General features: G+C 39.8%; 1 protein-coding gene across 5 annotated transcripts in view; it reads right to left on the bottom strand.

Moving 5' to 3' along the window:
- Nucleotides 1-3,620: 3,620 nt before the first annotated feature.
- RALGAPA2 (Ral GTPase activating protein catalytic subunit alpha 2) overlaps nt 3,621-17,009 on the bottom strand; it is a 544,635-nt gene continuing 531,246 nt past the window's right edge. For 4 of the 5 annotated variants that reach the window (XM_007476631.3, XM_056813837.1, XM_007476632.3 and 1 more), the window contains one exon: nt 3,621-7,266. In XM_007476631.3, coding sequence (XP_007476693.2) covers nt 7,112-7,266 — 155 coding nt within the window. In that variant the 3' untranslated portion in view covers nt 3,621-7,111. Of the gene's footprint in view, nt 7,267-10,832; nt 10,873-17,009 lie in introns of all 5 variants that reach the window. The other variant, XM_056813835.1, reaches the window with a different exon arrangement.

Genomic DNA, 17,009 nt, shown 5'->3' with positions numbered 1-17,009 from the left:
TCCATCACCATGTGAGACCTCTGAGGGTGGGGACCATGTTTTTGCCTTTCTTTTGACCCCTAGTGTCTAGCACAGTACTCGGGACACAGTGGTTTTGTACAACCTGCTTTTAGCAATAGTCTCTGGTCAGCATTTCCATTACCAGTAAGTTTGTTTCAAAATTTTGCCTGTGGGCTCTTGTGTTTTCTAATGTTCTGTATCTTCCTGAATATTTTTGCTGGCATTGAACTATGATGATTTGCAGGTCCGTCACCAGCAGCGTAATGGAGCAGAATCCCTTCTATATGGTTCATTTGTTTCAGTTATGTCTGACTGAGACCTTATTGGGGTTTTCTTGGCAAAGATACTGGAGTGTTTGCCATTTCCTTCTCCAGCTCATTTTACAGATGAGGAAATGGAGGCAAACAGGATTAAGAGACTTATCTAGGGTCATATGGCTAGTAAGTGATTGAGGCTAAATTTGAACTCAGGTCTTTCTGACTCCAGGCTCAGTGCTCTATCCATTGTGCCACCATACTGCCCTACTTCATGTATCATGATTCAACAAAAGTATAAACTATAGTAGGGGGTCCCCTTTGGACCAAGGAGATCAAACATTTGTCACTACATTCTTGGAATTGTAAGTAATGGATTCTGTGTCTGAAGAGCTTTTTAAAGGGAGAAGAATTTGGAAAGAGTGGAAGATACAGGCACCCCTCATTTTATGCTTTGCAGATAACTGGTTTTTTTTTTTAACAACTTGAAGGTGTGTGGCAATCTTGTACAAGCAAGTCTATTGGCACTATTTCCCCAAGAGCATGTGCTCATGTCCTGCCTCTAGGTCACATCTGGGTAATTCTTGTATATTCCAAACTTTTCCCTTATTATTAAAAGTGTTATTGTGATCTGTGATTGTTGACATCATTATTGTAATTGTTTTGGGCTGCCACTAAATGTTCACACATAAGAGGCAAACTTAATTGATAAATGTTGAGTATGTTCTGACTGTTCCACTGACTAGCCATTTACTGTGTCCTTCTCCTTGGACTTCTCTGAGACACAATATTGAAATCAGTCCAATTAATGACCATACAGTGGCCTCTAAGTGTCCAAATGAAGGGAAGAAATCAATGTGGCAAACTTCACTGTTGTCTTATTTAAGGAATTGTCACAGCCACTTAGACCTTCAGCAACCACCCTGATTGGTCAGCAGCCATCCACCAGCAAAGAGAGCATGACTTGCTGAAGGCTTAAATGACAGCGTTTTTAGCAAAGAAATATTTTTAAATTAAAGTGTATACATTGGTTTATAAAGTCATTACAGTACACAATCATTACAATGGCATTAAAAATAGTTGCTTTTAGCAGAAATCAGATGCTGTTCCTTCTCATATTTTGGGGTAAGGATTAGGTATGGGTTCAGAGGTATAAATGAGAAAATGGTAAGCCACAGATATTAGGTACCTTATCCAAAGAGTTACTGATGATACCAGTCCTTAAGGGAAGTGTCCTGAGTTTTAATCCTATTCTCAATCTTCAGGACTGGTGGCCCCCAATCTCCTAAAGCATTTTAACATCAACATAAGGCATAGTTCTCTATATAATAGTAACTTGTTGTCATCTATTGGCATAGAAAATGTAGGATATGACAAAAAAATTATATGAATTTAGTAACATTTTAAGTTGAATTTATATTTCATTAATCATTATAGCTTCTCCTTTATTTTTGTTTTCCATTTCTCTTTTGATTCTCTCTTTTTCCTTTTAGTTTAATGGATGATTTCCTAGATTTTGAACAAATACAAATGTGTTTTGGAGTCAGATGACACAAAAAAATGTAATTATACTATGGCTCAAAACTTGCCGTGCCCTCTGCAGTTCATTGTGAAATGAACTCCTTCACTATGATTTTAATTTCAACTTTTTTAAAACATGCATTTATTTTCTGCCCCTCCCACTTCATTCTTTCCTTCTCTAATCTATTAAAAACCCCTCATAACAAATTCTCACACTGGCCACGTCCAAAACCTATGGCGTCTCATTCTGGGTTGAAGTCCATTCCTGTGTGGTAGGAGTTGGGTGGCACGCTGCAGCTCGGTCCTTTGGAATCATGGTTTATCACTGTACCAATCAGTTCTCAAGTCTGTCAAGGTTGTTCTTCTTCTTACTGTTGTCATCGTATAAATCGGGCCTCTTCTGAAACAGCACCAGCTTTTTTAGACCTCTAGAACATAATCTAGCAACTTGGTGCATTCATGGACTCACCACATTACTGTTGCTCGGAAAGGGGAGCTCCTCACTGCCAGAAGGGCAAAGGCCCCAGGGAACAGGGCAGGACAGGCAGTTCCCCAGCGCTCTCAGGATGGCACTGCTATCTTCCTACTAGATGCTACCACCGCCATTTGTGAATGTCCGTCCAAAGGATGGGATTATTAAAGCGCCATCTTTCATTTGGGTGCTTGATGAGATCCGAGACCTTACTGATGTCTGCTCTCTCTCCACAAGCACAGATTATGACTGTGTCTTATCTTATTCAACTTGTAGCCATATCTTTTTGCTAAATCCTTCATGGTAGAACCCTCTCACATGCTAAAGGCCTTACTATGATCATTTTTCTTAAATTCTGGGGTCCATCAATTTTCCTTCACTTTTGCTTCTAATGCTTTTCATTTTTTGCCTGACCTAAATGAAGCTATATAGCAAGAGACATAACACACATGAGATCCATATTCCTCATTGAAGCCTATGAAAATAAATGTGTAATAGTCATCTGTCTTATCAGTGACGGCAAATATCAGGCATGTGAAATTTTTAGACCATGTGGTGGAGAGAAGGCATTTTAGAGTGTAAGAACAGTAGAGCTGCTTAGAAAGCTTGGGTCTGAATTCTGGGTTGGCATGTCCGTCACCTTGGGCACACCACAACCTCTCTGGGCCTCTGTTTCTTTATCTGTAAAGGGGTTGTATAAGATGATGTATTCGTCCTTTGTTGACATTCCCATGGTGACATTTTTAGGGCACCAAAGCAGGGTGTATCAAATCAAATGAATCATATTTTTGGACTTTTATACCATTTGCTTTAACACAGGAGATTGTGATTCATTAAGAAATGGTTGTACAAATTATATGCAAATAATATTTCTATGAATTTACCTTTTATTTTGCTCTTATCTTGGCACTATGCTTCATGGACAGAGAGATAATTTTAATTAATGCAATTCTGAATTTATGTAATTTTGGAAGGTAAGCTTTTGGGTCACCAATAGGAGAAAATGCCATTTGAGTTATTTCACCCCATATAAATTTAACAAGTTTTATTAGTGACTAGTAACCACTATATCTTCCCATCAAAAAAAATAAGTTAAACATATAGCACACAAGTGCTGCTTTTCTAATTTACTTTATCAACAAATTCTATCATCACAAAAGAGAGCCTTACTTCCAAAGAGAAGCTGTGGTAGGAAGAGGAACAATTTCTTCTTGTTTGCAGGGATCAGGCCTGCCTTTGCGGAATGAAGAAATGCCTGCAATGGCAGCTCTCCGTAACCCTGCCCAAGTGGTGGTAACGTCACCTAGTTTTAAATGCCGACATTGAGTTTTAGCAAAATTAAATAAAAAACAAACAAAATCAAAGGCAGATAATACACTATAACTTAATTTTTACTGAATTTATCAAATACCAGAATTTCCTTATTTAAACACACACTAAACATTGTCGACCTGAAAAGGGAAAACATTCACTTAATGCATATATCATACAGAGATATTGAATGTAACTAGAAACAATGGCTTGTCCCATATGCAATTTAGTTTCACATATAGAAGAGATAAAAACGAAATCACAGAGAAGTCACAGTAAGTTTTAAAGTATTCCTCAATTTGTTATACAACATGATAAAAACAAATTCAACATCGGTGGAAGAACAGAGTAAATTGACCTGAGGAAGGATCTCGAGATTTGCATTGCTCTATGAATCGGCATTTTTTAAAAATAAGGCTCAGGGTTTGGCCCGTCAACAAAGCCATTGAATCCAAGGCTACAACCCCCCTTACCCTGTAGTTCCTAGGTCCTGTGTTACTGACTACGTGTGTTTAAAGACACTTGGGATAGTCACTGGATATGGCTGAATTTTCTTGCTTCTGTCTAGTTAAGGTGTTTCACCCCCCGCCCCCTTTTAGTATTAGTTTTAAGAATAAAAAGCCCTCTGTGAGATTTTGCTACATTAGTTTTTAGCTACAGAGCATCAGAGTAACATGCAGACGAGGGAGAACTCAGCATACCTAACACCGTCTTAAAGCCAAGTCTTATCACATTTAGGTCTAATTAGGGACACTTTAATTCACAGATGGTTGACCTGCTAATGTGATTTGTCAGCACTGGTACCTAGGGGTGTGTGCTGACTGATTATCAACTCGATTTTGCTGAAAGGCATTTATTTTGAAGGTGCAATATTTGCTTTTCTAAGCGAGATAACAAGCATTTCCATTTACCACTCCAATAGTAAAAATGATTATAATCTGTTTGATATAAGATTATTTTTCTAAAAAAAAAATTTCCAAATCTGTTATCAAGCATCTAAATCATCTCCAGCAGGAACATATTACGCCCCCCTCCCCTTTTCTTTGTAACTTTTGGTCATAAAAATTGCAAATGAAATTAGCCCCTCCCCCCTTTGGCCAGAGAAAATAAAGCAGGAACTCAAATATGCTTGTGTCTTAGCCACCAGGCCTGACAATCAGTTTGTGATGGGAATGCTGTCCCAGAGCATCCCCTGAAACACCGTGGCACAAGCGTGGGGGGCTGCACCGTAATCACTAAGAAATAAGGGGACATTGATTTGGCCTTCTTCCACACCAACATGCATCATCATCATCACCTCTCTTGGAAGCCCAGTGATTTCACATGCCTTCATGATACTTGATGACTATATATCCCTCAAAGAATTATCTCAATGGACTCTGAGTCAAATCAAGTTTAAAAACTGTTAGTTTACTTATTTTATTGAGCTTTCTAAAGTGTTAAAAAAAAAACAGCTCAATGGCTGACTAACTATTTGCATTTGTGTCATGTGTAGATTTAAGACCTAACAAGATGGGGATGAGGTATTTGCTGGCATAATCAAGAAAACAAACTCTTCTTGATACTGTCTATGATAAGGAGCCAGAGAATACTTCCAGAAATAGACTAGTTTGCAAAAGAAAAACAACCTCAAGTGATTGATTTTTTCTCTTGTGCTCCTTAAAAGGGCCCAGTTGGGTCCAGGTTACACACCAACATTCTTTTCGTGGCATGTCCCTACAAATTAAAAAAGAATTCTGATTCCAAAACTCCAATTGGGATAACGCTTCAGTGGCCCACAAAGCAATCCACCAGAAGGTCAGAGACCCTCCTGAATGGTACGTAGAAGTTTCATGACTTCTAACTAACTAGACTTTCACACATTGTTCTAAGTCAGGCAAGGGTTCAAAATGGTGTGTGCCTTGGAATAGACTAAATGTACAGACACCATTTTTGAAGGCCTTCATTGGAACCCTCAAAGGAAAGGAGTCGGAAAGATATTTTGCATAACAACTGCATGAAAATATAAAAGGAAATGAAGAAAATAAAAAAAGAAGAGCTAATATCCTCCCCATGACCTAATTTCTTCTGAGACTCTGAGCATTCATCACAGCACCACCTGCCAACCCTGACTTCCTCACACTCCTCTCCCTGTCTCATCATCGTTGAATTTACTTCTTGTGGTTCGTGAGAAAATGTAAAGTGGGCTAATGGGGATCTGTACGCTTTGAAGATGATCTTAGAAGGAAATGTACTGGGTGTCTCCAAAGTCTTGGCTTGAGGCTTCAAACTGTACTAAGACTTGGGAGACACCCAGCAGGTGCCAAGTGGTATGAACTCTCCCAGGTTTCTTACCATTAGCTGGTTAGAATAAAGTAATGATTGGGGTCACCAAGCATTAAGTTACTCAGAAGCTAGGCCAACCCCAGGCAATTCTTCTCATGCTATTAGCCTCTTGGCTGGCACACAGAAGGTCCTACATGGATACTCAATGGTTTTTATCTCCACCATGTCCAGTAGAGTGTCATGCACAATGCTGGCTCTCAGTAAGTATTTGTACCTCGCTTGAGAGGGAGGTTGAAATTCTTCTGTAATTATTTTTATGAAGGTGGAAATGCTCATTAAGATTTGGGGCATGAAGAGAAAAGTATTTTTAGCAAAAGAAGGCTCTACTATGTGTTAGGACTGAAGTCTCAAGAGTGCTGGCCATATATTAGTCAGTGACTGTTATATGGTCAATATCTGAGTGAAAACAGATTTCCAAGGTTTGAATGATGGTCAAATAATAAAGACTACAGATTCAAATTGCAGGCCTTAGACTTTCTATTCAGTTAAGTAACTATATTTTTATAGTGAATACTGTCCTGCTCACCCTTTTCCACATGGAAGATTACCAGTGAATGAAGATCTGCTATAATTTGATTTGATCTATATTCCTAGAAAGAGTCAAATCTTCAAGATCTTTCTCAATTATGACCTGGAAACTCTACATATGATCATTAAAACTTATCCAGTGCTAGTGAATACCTGGTGGAAAATGACATCCTGATATCTGACTAGGTAGAGAAGTAAGTGAATCAAATGAAACTGAAATCACTTCTGGGCCATGAGGAAAGGCCCTTGGGGAAAACCAGTTTTCTATGATGATGAAAGTTTTTTTTTTAAATTTAACTAAAGCACAAATCCTAAGATCAAAATGAATATTAATAAAATCTATATAACCAAAGACAATTCCATAAACAATTTGCTTCAATGCCTGCTTTGTATCTTCCTATGATAGTTGTGCTTCTGCCTATAAATAAGAAAAAAGTAATTGAATTACACAAAACCTGTTACCTGTGATACACATCAAAAACCGTGTAGGATTCCTTGTACTTGCTGTTCCTAGTCTAGTCACAAACAATACACAAGGGAGAGTGAAGTGAAATGTGTTTGGTGGTACATTTTTCTTTTCTTCTTTGGAAGGAACTGTGATTTTATAGCACGAAATCATCCTGCGAAGTTCAGACAATCATTGACATAGCCTATTTTCGGTGTCACATTTTCTTTGAGCTGACTCAGTTTCTAATGTCCTTTAATTTGAAGATTTGCTGAGGGCGCTGGCAGAACGACGAAGCTTCCCAGAGCTCTTGAGTTTCGGGGCACGGATAAGTGAGGGAGACGTTTGACCAGCCAGTTCTGTTCCGCCAGAGACTGGAAGGTCGGCACTCACACTGGTGGTGAGACTCTCTGCAAAGAAAGAAGAAGAAAGACAGGGGAAAGAGGCATTAACGGCTCCTTTTCTTTAATATCCTGAATGAAGAAGGTTGGGCTGATGGGAAATGGGAGAATCGGCTCAGCTCTGCAGGGATGTGGCTCTGGCTAGCTTCTCAGTTAAATGGGCATCAAACACATCAGTATTGCCTTTGTACAGGATCTCTGTGGAGCGTTTAAGTGTGGGGCACGTATGGAGCATGGAAACCACACTAAATTGGATAGAAGAGGACATCGGGTGAAATCCTGGCCCTGCCATTTGCTACCTGTGTGACGCTGGACTAGTAACCTGGAATCTGTGCCTCAATGTTCTCATCTATAAAAGGAGGATATCAGATGAGATGGGTTCATTTCAGCTCTAAATTCCACGCTGCTAGATGGGGATGTTTTCCCCACAGGCCAATCGACATTGTGAGAGGCAGTAACCCAGAGCCTCCTATTCTATTGGCACTCCAGAAAGCCTCTAGAAACTTTATGCATAGCTTAGTGAATTCCTGTTAGTGCCAATGGCATCTACAAATATTTACACATTGATATTTGACACATTAAGTTACAACTCAATTATTTCCCCAAGGTGGCTATGACTAGAGGTCAGAATTAAATAGCTTGTTTGAACCAGAACACAAGCGGATATAGCCATTTACCTCTGGAAAAAATGAATAAGCTTACAACCTGCCCATCTGCAGCTCTCAGCTTCTCCCAGGGCACTTCTAATCATGCTCAGAGGAATACAAGAATGTCTCCTGCAATAGAGGGAGGTTGTTGCTGCTGCAGCCCGGCCTTCCCCAGGACAATTGTCAGCGAGAAGGCCATTTCATCAGCCTTCCTTGTGTTACGGCCCAGGTTTCCCCATAAGGACAATGTTCAGGGGCTGTAATTCCATCCTGTTATTATTAAGGTGGCTTCTCTTCAGGGGTTTGCTTTTCAACAGTTAGTGTTTCAGCCTCATTTGATTTAGAACGTATCACGGGGGGGTTATTTCATGTATAAGTCTGTATCTTTCCATTGGTCTGGCTTAAGACTGTCACTAAGCAGTCTGAAAAGCAGTTTTTCTAACAATTTCTAGTACACACAGAACAAGCTGAGACTGCTAATAGCAACTTCCTTGGTATGTACTGAAAATCAATAGTTTAAAGGGTTACAACCGCAGAGGGACCTGTGCTTTCTCTTATTTCTTCTGGGCCAAACTTAGCCTTTCTGTCAAGTTGGTAAAGCACAGAGAGTGAGAGCTCTCTGTTTCCCTCCCACTAGTTTTGTCTTTAAAATCAGGCTGCCTATGACAAAGACAGGGAGCCATACTTTGTCATAGAAGGACAAAGAAGGATCATTAAAATGCATCTCCCCATCAAATGAGCATGCTAATGAAATGTACTAGCATTTAACAAAAAAAAAAAGCAACAAAACCAAAAACAAAAAACCCCACCATGCTATGACTCAGTTGCTAATTCCAGGCAATTTTCCATCCTGAAATACTTAATATTGAACAAGCAATTGTATGAGCAACTTCACAGTACAAACTAGAATCATTTATCACTTACCAGATGTGTATTTTAGAGAAGGGATTTGGGAAGGGAAAGAAAAGGGAAGAATATTCTTTTGCAAATAAATGTAAAATATGTGTTGGTGTTTAAAGAAGTTAACTGTGAAAAAGTAGACCTTTGTTAGTTCTGGATTAGGAGGAGGAACATTCTGATTTTTTTTCCCCAGGGAGAAAGCAGGAGGGTAGCTTGCGTTCCTACAGCTAAGCAGAATGGCAGATGGTCAAAATAATACAAATTTTGCCAACTGGGCAAGCTCAAGCAATATTCATGCAAGCTCTTTAACAATAGGGCTCCTGTGCTTACGAGAAGCTGTACAGTTCAAACAGGCAAAAGCGTGTCCGTAAAAAGGCTAAGCCACACCTCAGCACCCAGAATCACCCACAGCATTCCACGAGCCTTTAGAGTTTGGACATTCCATCAGTCAAAAACTTTCTTCTGGCAAGTCCTTAACTATGCAATCAACCTTGAAGCTCCCACTAAATCGTTTTGATTGATAGGGAGACAGCAGCTGCAGAATGAGCAAGCAATAACCACAAAAGATAAAGGCTTTCATACAAATATTATAATTCCACTTGCAAGCTGTCTGGCATGAACTCTAATGACTTGGCCATTTTCTTGTAATAGAAGCTTGAATCTCTATTCAGCTAACATACTTGAGCCCACTTCATGACTGGTCAAAGAAAACAAGAGTACACACACATACATGTGGACAAATAAGTAACTGCATGACATTTACAATCTCTGAAGAAGCTTTTAGAAATAGGTTTACAAATTTGGGAATCTGAAACTCAGTGGCCAACTTGAAGCCCTATTTAAGACAATTAAAAAGTTAAATTAAATTAAAAAAAATCTGGACTTAATCCATCACTAAGAAAAGGACTTGTGGGCCAGTTTTTTAGAGTAAATTTTTGTTCTGAAAAACATTAGCGGTGTACTCTACAAACCAGACTACTAAGCTAAACTGTCAAATCACATCATTATGCAACTTGATGGAAACGAATGAACAGTTCTTATGTCACATTTTCCAATAAGTTACAATATAGGCCCATCCACGGATCTATTAATTTTTTCTGCAGAAAGGTAGGTTTTTTTTATTTTGTTTTTTAAATGTGAAAGGCTTCATCCATCTGGGAATCAGATCTCAAGGAGTTAATTCAGTACAGCAGCCCCCTCTGCCTAAACCCAGCCTACCAGAGTGCATCCAGCCAGGATGATGCTTCCATTCGATCAGTACTTTGGAAAGTGCCCAGACAAACAAGCAGAACGGAGAAGCTTGCAAAGGTCACACCTGGCGTGTGGCCGGCCTGCTCTCTGGGTCCTAAACCGCACCCCCAATCTCCAGGTTCATGGCACTCTGTGCTTCCCCTCCTTTGTTTCCTTTTCCTCCCCCAGCTGTTCCATTCAGCAGCCCAAGCTCGGCAATCTGCCCTCCCCAGAAAAGAGAGGCATTTATTAAGCTGAGCTAACTCAAAGGGCCAGCACAGCACGTGCCGCTTCTTATCGGGCCCCATCTCAAGATCCTATTCCATGGTGCTTAGGCAACAAAAAAGTAAATGGACTTAACTCCCATTGGCTCCCCTGCAGCAATTCAAACAAAAGTGGAAGCAACAAAGACATTTTCCAGTATGGCAGGTGTTGGTGTCAGATTCCGCCTGAAGCAAACAGGAGCAGAAGAAAGACAAAGTATGCGTTTTCCGTGGAGGCTCAGACATGCAGGGACAGGGCAAGCCTGTCAGAGAGCAGCCAGGCAGCAGGGCTGTTAGTGCCGCTACTTGGTCAGGTGGGGATTGTCTGGGCGACTTGTTTCCAGCCTGGTGCTTGGAATGCACATTTTGGAGGAGAGGATGAAAGCCAGTGAAAGGGAGAGAGAGGGCCAGAAAGAGCCAAGGAGAGCCATGTTTCAGCTGAATATGAGCAACCCAAGGAGGCTGGTTAGTAGATCTGCTGAAAAGAGAGTTAGCACCGTGCACTGAGCAAACCTGCGGGCAGGGTCAGGCTTACCTTGGCCAGTTATGGCATTGAGACCTTTATATATTCTAATCTAAAGGAAAAGAACACAAAGTCAGATAAGTAGAGGCACAGCACACCTACAGACCTTAGGTGCAGACTGCACATTGGCAACAAGCATTAACTAACTCATGGTTCAACCGGGGACTTGGTGTGGTCAGACTAGCGTCGAACAGCTCATCTGTAGTGGATAAGTTCTGATGAAATAAGCCATTAAAAAAATCTGAGCGTCCTGTGGAATCACATTTCACGGTGGCCAAAAGCAGCCTGATGGAAGCTTAGATCACATTTAGGAGCTTTTACTGACACCCAAGTGACCGTCTTAAACTACCCGTGCGGCTGCCCTCAGATGGCCGTCCAGAGGGAATCAAAAGGCAGAGTTTACAACAAGAACTTCTCCAATGCAAAGGGGGCCTGGTTACCATAATGTATGTGTGCATACAATGCTAACGCTGCTAGCATTTGGTGGCTGAGGCTCAAGAGGTTTTATACAGTTCACAGTATGTTTATACAGAAATGCTTTCGCCACCCAATGCCACTCTCTTGGAGTAAAGGAAAAGGGCAGCCTGATAACCGGGATCCATCAAACCACACAAGAATAAGGAAAAAGGACATTTGGAAAGAACCCCGAAGGCAAAGCTATTCTCTGATGAAAAGGGCAATAAGATTAGTGGTGACCATGCGGTAAAGAGAAGGTTTCAGCATTTTAACATTTTTCAGCTAAGTTTTTAATCTCTTCCCACCACTTCCAACTTATCCCTTGTAAACTCTCCTTAGCGGTGCACTTGCTTTCTGAAGCACCCCCCCACCCCAACACACAACCCGTTTGCTGTATTCAATGTCTAATGACTACAATCTAATGACTACAATCTAATCTAGACAAAAGACATTTATCAGTGATGTGTGCCATTGTCTGCATTTGGCCACAGTTGTAAACTTGGATTTTCCTGCTGACCCCATCTGTAAAGGCTGGCACAGTGGTGGGGTCAGTTTCAAACATATTGAAAAGGTCCCTCTTCAGGCAGCATTACTGTGATTTTAATATAAGGACAAATGTATAGCCATGAATAATGACAAAAATAAGACAGTTATAGAGTCCAAAATATTAGTGAAAAAGACTTAAAAAAAAACCAAACCAGAATGAAGATGATAATAGAGGCAGCAAATTGCATTACTGAGCTTTATTTCATATACAAAAGTGTCATTGTTGTAGTTGAAGGAGAAGACCCTTCAGGACTTGGCGATAATTAATCATTAATTATCCAATAATAAACCAATCATTAATAGACATGATGAAATTTAACAGCTCTGGTTTTGAGACATATGGTAGTAATAAACATATTCCATAACAACAATAATACTATGTGGTGCTTTAAGGACTGCAGAGCCCTTTATAGAAGTAATTTGATTGTGCTTCACAAAGTCTCTATTAGGCTAAATTTATTAATATTTCTACTTTACGGATAAGAACATAGAAATACAGAGAAGTTAAGTGACTTGCCCAGGACCACAAAGCTAGCATCTAAGGCAGGATTAAGACTTGGGTTTTCCTGACTCCAAGTCCTAGTACTGTGCCAATTAACTGCCTCCATGAGCCTTTAATTTTAGTCAGCACTTAGACCTTTTGTAAATGAAATGCCTATCTTTTTCCCCAAAAGGTCACACTAATTCTCAGTTTCCCTTGCTCTCTTCCCCCTACCGGAAACATTTTCTAAATACCATCCCTGATTGAATATTTGAGAAAAATAAACTGCGATGGGAGTTTCCCCTTAGGTGGTGTTACTGCTACTGAAGATTTCCTCCACTGGGGCAGCAGTAGTGGCACCCAAGGCCTTTAGAAGGGTGTTGTGTTGATCTCTTTCCTCTACCCCAACTGTCTCAGTCCTGGCTATGCATACAGGATATGGTGGTAGAAACCAGGAAAACAGATGGTCCAGCTAACAATAAAGGACTTCTTTGTAATTGCTGATGAGGAATGGTTTGTTCCTCTCCCCAGCATATTCCCCAGACACAGGCTGATGTGGTATGTATGCTGGACCAAAGAGAATGTCTCAATAACTGCCAATCTGTAGCTGAGTTAAGGAGATGCAGAGACAGCCATGTTTGGGGGTTGGTCTGAATTATTCCAGGGAGCTCAAGCATCACAGGCCCTTAACATGAAATCAGGAGTGCCTCGAGGCTATGAATCAGTAGGCAAGACAAAATGGGTTATAAGGAGAGAAACAGCATGGTACAGTAGAGAGGACATTTGATTTGGAGTCAGAAGGCCTGGCTCTATATCCAGGTTTTAAATAACCTCTGAGGCCTCAATTTTTTAAACTATAACATGGAACTAATAAAACATGTACTATTTTATCTCACCTCATATGAGATGATGATTATGAGAGTACTTTCTAAATGCATAGTAGTATTAAAGAATAAGATTTTAAATAAGTATCTTAGAAGATTCAACTATTTGGAGGAGTCTAGGAATTGTTATAAATTAAAGCAATACATGCTGCACCATATTAAATGGACAAATATAGAAAGAAGACTGCATTTATGACTTAACAAGAAGCCAGAGAAGCTAATTAAAAATGTTTTTGTCTTGTGGTTGCTTTCTGTAGGAGCTGGTGAAAAGATAGATCATGGTCTCAGCGGTCCCTTCTAATTCTAAGGTTCTGTGATCGATATTCATTAAAGCTCATATGTCAGTTACTACCAAATTAAAAGCACACCTTACAACTGGATTCTGGATAGTGAAAGTGTCAGTCACACTGATGAAGAACGAGTCCACTATTTACCTTTTCCATGCATCTCTCTTACTTCCTACATGCACTTGGAATCTTGGCATCAAAATGCTACTCACTTCAGCCTGAGAGAAAACACCATTTGGCTCAAATGAGAGGCAAAGGAGCTGAACCACATGAAAGAAGCATCCTAGAAAGAGAGCAGCAGCCTGCAGTTGCTTTCTGGAAATAACTTCCATAGAGAATGTTCTCTAATTTTGGCAGGCAGATAAGTTTGAAAAACACAGAAAGTAATAATAGAAATGAGGCATTTGTTTCATTCCATGCAATTTTTTCTCATTACAGTATATGAGAGAAGCTAGACTTTTGGTAGTTTGTCTTGTCTGGTTATGTAAGGACTGCCCAAAGCAAAGAATAAATTAAGTTTCTTAGGTACTGCTCTATCAGGAGGTTAAAGTATGTGGGTCCTTCTGACAGAGAGGTGATATACTCAAGAATGCAGGATGGAGACATTACTTATGGATTTTTGTTTGCTGAAAATTAAACACTAATTAAAAATAAGCATGTGGGTCTCCTCCATTTGATGGGGAAAGAGAGAATAAAAAGTTTTCAAAGAGAAAGGATCAATTAATCAATCTATAAACACTTCTTAAATGCTTAGTATGTGCTAAGCACTACAAGATACATACAAAGTAAGCTCAGACAGGAAAGTACTAGTTGTTGGGGATGGGGACTACAGAAGATGGTGTGTTTGAGAAAAATCTTTAAGGAAAGCTGGAAAATTTCAAAGAAAAAAATGAGAAAATATTCCAAGCATGGGGAAGACAGTGCGAAGACAAAGAATGGGGAGTCGGAGCATTGTATAGGAGGAACATCAGGGAAATCATTATGGCTGGACCACAGGGGCCATGCAGCCAAGTGATGTATTAAAAAGCAGCTGGTTCCGTTTTTAAGGAACGTTAAAGGCCACTGGAATTTACTGACTACAGGAGTGAAGTGCTTTAGGAAACTCAATTTGGCACCTTGGTGGAAGATGCTCCTTCCAAAGTCTTGTAAGTGAACACATCACAAAATGCTGATTAACTGGTTTAAGTAAATAAGGGGACAGAATCCATTTTAGTAGCCGGAGGTGGGAATGAACAGCAGGTTTGGCTCCCAGTGTAAGGGGAATATTAAATGAAGTAATGGAGAAAGAGCAGGAGATCTGAAAACTCACTGAGGACGGCTGCCTGGGCTATTCAGATCTCTTGGAATGGTTCTGAATGAGGGAACAGGTGCAGGTAGTAGCTGGATTCAGCCTACAAACTCAACTCCAACATTTCCTATTGTATGGGTTGGCAACCTAAGACCTCTGGGAATTATCCAGATTGATTAACATTTCCAAATGGCCTAAAGGCTCATCCCAACATTTCCCCTCCAATAGCAGTGGCCACATACTGGCCCTGGCTCAGGGCTTGGCTACCTCTTTCTAAGGCTTGGTCCCTACCCCTGAAATTTTGGTTCTGTAGCTGGAAGCTAGGACAGCTGGACAAAATGGTAGATCATGGACTAAGAATAGGAGAATGAAGTGGTGGAGGAATTATTTACTTGTTTCTTCACATAAAAGTCACAGGACCAAGTTTAACTCGTCTTAAGAGTCATTTGATCCTGTATGGAGAAAATGTTTGCAAAATTTATTTCATTGGAAGTCAAGTTCAGCTGCAAGACTACATCACAATTATTACTTAATCATAAACATTTCTACCACCCGGGGACATCTAGGTGAATATGCAGCTAGGTGCTGAATTAGAAGGATCACTGGACTTAAGAGACCAGAAAAATCCCTGTTCTGCTAATCAGCAACCTGCCAGAGCCTCAGCTAGCATTTATATAATGTTTTGAAGTTTAAAAAGTACTTTATAAATATCACTTTATTCTTATAACAATCCTGAGAGGTAGGTGCTTTAGTTATCCTCATTTTGTTGAAGAGGAAACTGAGGCTGAGTGTGCTGTATGCCTCAGGACATATAGATGGAGTCAGAGGCTGTATTTGAAGGCAGGTCTTCCTGACTCAAGGTCAAATGCTTAACTGACCGTAGCAGTACCTGCCTAGTACTTCTTAATGGCGTTACTTTTTTGGTCATTCTTATCAAAAGCCTAACTGATTTTTAATGCCTTTCTCTCCTCATTAGTGCAGAAAAGATTCCTCCTCTTCTGCTAATTGAAGAAACTTTGAATTTACCTCAAACTTTATATCAAACAGATGTCAAGGAGAAACTGAATGGTTTTAGAAAAATGATTTCCTAGGATATGCTCAAAGTCATTATTATTTTGTTTTATGAAGCAAAAAATTAATAACTGAACTTCCACCTGGGCTGAATGCATGTATTTTCTCACTGAAAGTGGACTTTTTCCCTCTTGTCTGGGAATGCTATAAATTTTAACTCTAAAATGACTTCTCTTAGAGAAATATTCAGAGACCTGATGCATAGAAATGATATTATAGGGAGAGGAGAATTCTATAATTCTTCCTAAAGCAGAAGAGGTAATACTTTCTTCACTTGCATTAGTGAAAATGTTATCCTTCAAAAGGTAAAGGAGCCAATAAGAGTACACACTTATTCTGGATCTGATTCTCCCTAGCAGAAAGGACCTGGTTGCCATTACAGATAGAAATCCTGGAGTAGAAATGACTATGACCTCAGAAAGCATGTGACTGAGAAAAAGTAAGAGCAACCAGAAATAGTCTGAAAAACATCCCAGATGTGGGAAGAGTAGATTTCAAAGAGTTCAAAGGAAGGACAGGTAATATTCCATGAACTGAAATTCTAAGAGGGAAGCTCAAGAGGGATGAGAACCTCTCAGGAATGGAATTCTAAAGACACAGATGAAACAATTCTTGTGAAGAGTAAAGATGAGTTATCTGAAGAGACTGGTTTGTATGCACAAAGAACTCACTCTCCAATTTAGATTAAAAAATGATAGGAGAAGAAATGATGGAAGCAGGAATAAGTAGCTTAAAGCTTGCCATTTAAGGATATTGTCAGGCCTCTTATAGCTCTGAATGAGCTGAGGTTAGAGAGGAAATCTAAAGACAGACTCTTTTGGTTCAAAAAATTTTTTTTTTAAACTACACTGGAATAGAGCAAAGGACCAAAAAAAGGAGAAAGTATTATGGCCTAGAGTCAATGTCAACTGACAGCAGAGAAAGAACAAAACTAAACTGGCTAATAGGGAGTTAATATCTAAGATTATAAGAAGAAAGGGAATCAGAAGATTTACTACTGAGGCCACTATCAGTAATGTCTGAAAGAGCAGAGAATGTGAAAAGTACTACTGGAGACCTGCAGAAGGCTCAGCAATGCCCCAATTTTCAAAAAAGGGAAAACAATAGTCTGAAAACTATAGGCCAGTGAGTTTGATCTCAATTTTGGGAAAATTCTAGAATTGCCCCTTAAAGAGA

Source organism: Monodelphis domestica, chromosome 1 (assembly GCF_027887165.1).
Source record: "Monodelphis domestica isolate mMonDom1 chromosome 1, mMonDom1.pri, whole genome shotgun sequence".
NCBI lineage: Eukaryota > Metazoa > Chordata > Mammalia > Didelphimorphia > Didelphidae > Monodelphis > Monodelphis domestica.
This window is presented reverse-complemented; position numbering and strand designations above follow the sequence as displayed.